Genomic DNA, 2,258 nt, shown 5'->3' on the forward strand with positions numbered 1-2,258 from the left:
CTGCACTCCAGCCTGGGCAACAGAACAAGACTCTGTAACATAAAGAAAAAAAAAAAAGCTTCTGGGAATGGAATTTTCTAAGCATTCGTATAAATAAAAAACATGTCCTTAATTTGTATTTTCACTTGATCAATAACTGAGTGTTTGAGGCCAAAGTTATTATACTAGCTCTTACATGTTAAGAGGAATTATCCATTTCCTTAATTCTACATAGCTATTCAGACAACTTTAGAAATCTTTTAAGTATCAAGTCCTTCATGTAAATTGCCTAAGAAATTGCTGCCCCAGAGGAGTCAGATGCATTATCTCTTTTTATTTTAAAATTTGTGATTTTTTTTTCTCCCTATAGGACCATTTGGAAACTGATCTGTGCTAGATATCAAGAAATATCTTGATGGAGCTTATGAACCGTAGCTGGTCTCAGCCCCCAACTCTTCTTCTAACAGGCATCCCTGGCCTGGAGCCTGCACAAGTCTGGATCTCTGTCCCACTGTGTGCCATGTATCTTGTCGCCCTTCTAGGAAACTGCACCATCCTCTTTGTTATCAAAACCACCCCCAGCCTTCACGAGCCTCAGTACATCTTCCTGTCCATGCTGGCGGCTACAGATTTGGGTCTGTCTTTATCAACTCTGCCTACAGTACTCAATGTCTTCCTCCTGAATCTCAGGAAGATCGAGTTCCACTTTTGCCTGACACAGATGTTCTTCATCCACACCTTCTCATCCATGGAGTCAGCCATACTGCTGGCCATGGCCTTTGATCGGTTTGTAGCCATTCGCAACCCGCTGCGCTACACTGTCGTCTTAACTCCCCCTCGGATTGTTCGGATGGGGCTTGCAGCTGTGGGTAGGGGAGTGGCGTTGATGGTACCCTTGCCAATCCTGCTCAAGCGACTGCCCTTCTGCAAAGGTGTCACCCTATCCCACTGTTACTGCTACCACCCTGATGTGATGAAGCTGGCCTGTGGCCCTGTCAGAATCAACATCATCTATGGGTTGTCCCTTGTCATCGGCTCCTTTGGAATTGACTCTATGGCCATTGTCATTTCATACATCTTGATCTTGAAAACAGTGCTGGGTATTGCCTCAAAAGGTGGTCAGCTGAAGGCACTTAATACTTGTGTTTCCCACATCTTCACTGTCTTCATCTTTTATGTGCCTCTCATTGTGCTGACCCTAATTCATAGATTTGGTAAATTCACATCTCCTCTTCTCCATGTCACCATGGCCAATCTATTCCTCTTCTTGACTCCTGTCCTTAACCCCTTAGTTTATAGCCTCAAAACCAAACAGATAAGGGAAGCTGTACACAAGGCAATGAAGGGCAGGGGACACTTGCTCAACTAGTCAAGTATGACCTTAGTGAAAACGATACCATGACTCTTCCCTTTTCATTTGTCTGCTTCTCTCTGGGGAATATGTCAGCACTGCAAGGTATGGTTTTGTGAGAATTGAGGTATTTTCTTTTTGTCGGCTGCTTAGCTCATAGTATTGTTGGTTATTGTCTTGATGCAATTCATTATCCACAATGCTACATGATGGATCTTTCTGAAATATTTTCTTCTCTTTCTATGCATATAGAAATTTTACATAATTAAGTGGTTTACAGTTAGCTTTAGGATAAAGACCAAGTTTAGATATTTTAGAAAGCTTTCCTGTTTCCCCATCCTTTCCCTTCTTTCCAGCCCCAACTCCAGCTACACAATGCCACTTCTTCTCAGACCATATGATTCAATATATTTTTACACATGTATAAAATATATTGTCATCACATGACTCAAAGCTTCTGCCAATTGCTTAGCTTCAAATTTCAACACCAAGCTCTGGAAATTAATATGGAAATAACTCAAAGAACTTAAATTAGAACTACCATTTGATCCAGCAATTCCATTATTGGGTATTTACCCAAAGGAAAAAAAAAGACATTTTATAAAAAAGACATCCGCACTTGGATGTTCATAGCAGCACAATTCACAATTGCAAAGATGTGGAAACAACCCAAGTGCCCATCAGTACATAAGTGGATTAATAAAATGTGGCATATGTATACCATGGAATTCTACTCAGCCACAAACAGTAATGGTGATCTACCACCTCTTGTATTATCCTAGAGATAGCTGGAGCCCACTCTACTAAGTGAAGTATCAGAAGAATGGAGAAACAAGCACCACATGTACTCACCATCAAATTGGTATTAACTGCTCAACACTTAAGCGCACATATAATAGTAACATTCATTGGGCGTTGCGCAGATGGG

At 41.2% G+C, this 2,258-nt stretch overlaps 1 protein-coding gene across 1 annotated transcript; it reads left to right on the forward strand.

Moving 5' to 3' along the window:
- The first annotated feature begins 394 nt into the window (after window positions 1–394).
- Window positions 395–1,348, forward strand: LOC105811342 (olfactory receptor 51G2-like). Its single transcript, XM_012645522.1, has one exon. It carries the CDS (start codon window positions 395–397, stop codon window positions 1,346–1,348), a length of 954 nt encoding a protein of 317 aa, XP_012500976.1.
- Window positions 1,349–2,258: the final 910 nt, after the last annotated feature.

This window comes from Propithecus coquereli, unplaced genomic scaffold (genome assembly GCF_000956105.1).
Source record: "Propithecus coquereli isolate 6110/MARCELLA unplaced genomic scaffold, Pcoq_1.0 Scaffold235, whole genome shotgun sequence".
Taxonomy (NCBI): domain Eukaryota; kingdom Metazoa; phylum Chordata; class Mammalia; order Primates; family Indriidae; genus Propithecus; species Propithecus coquereli.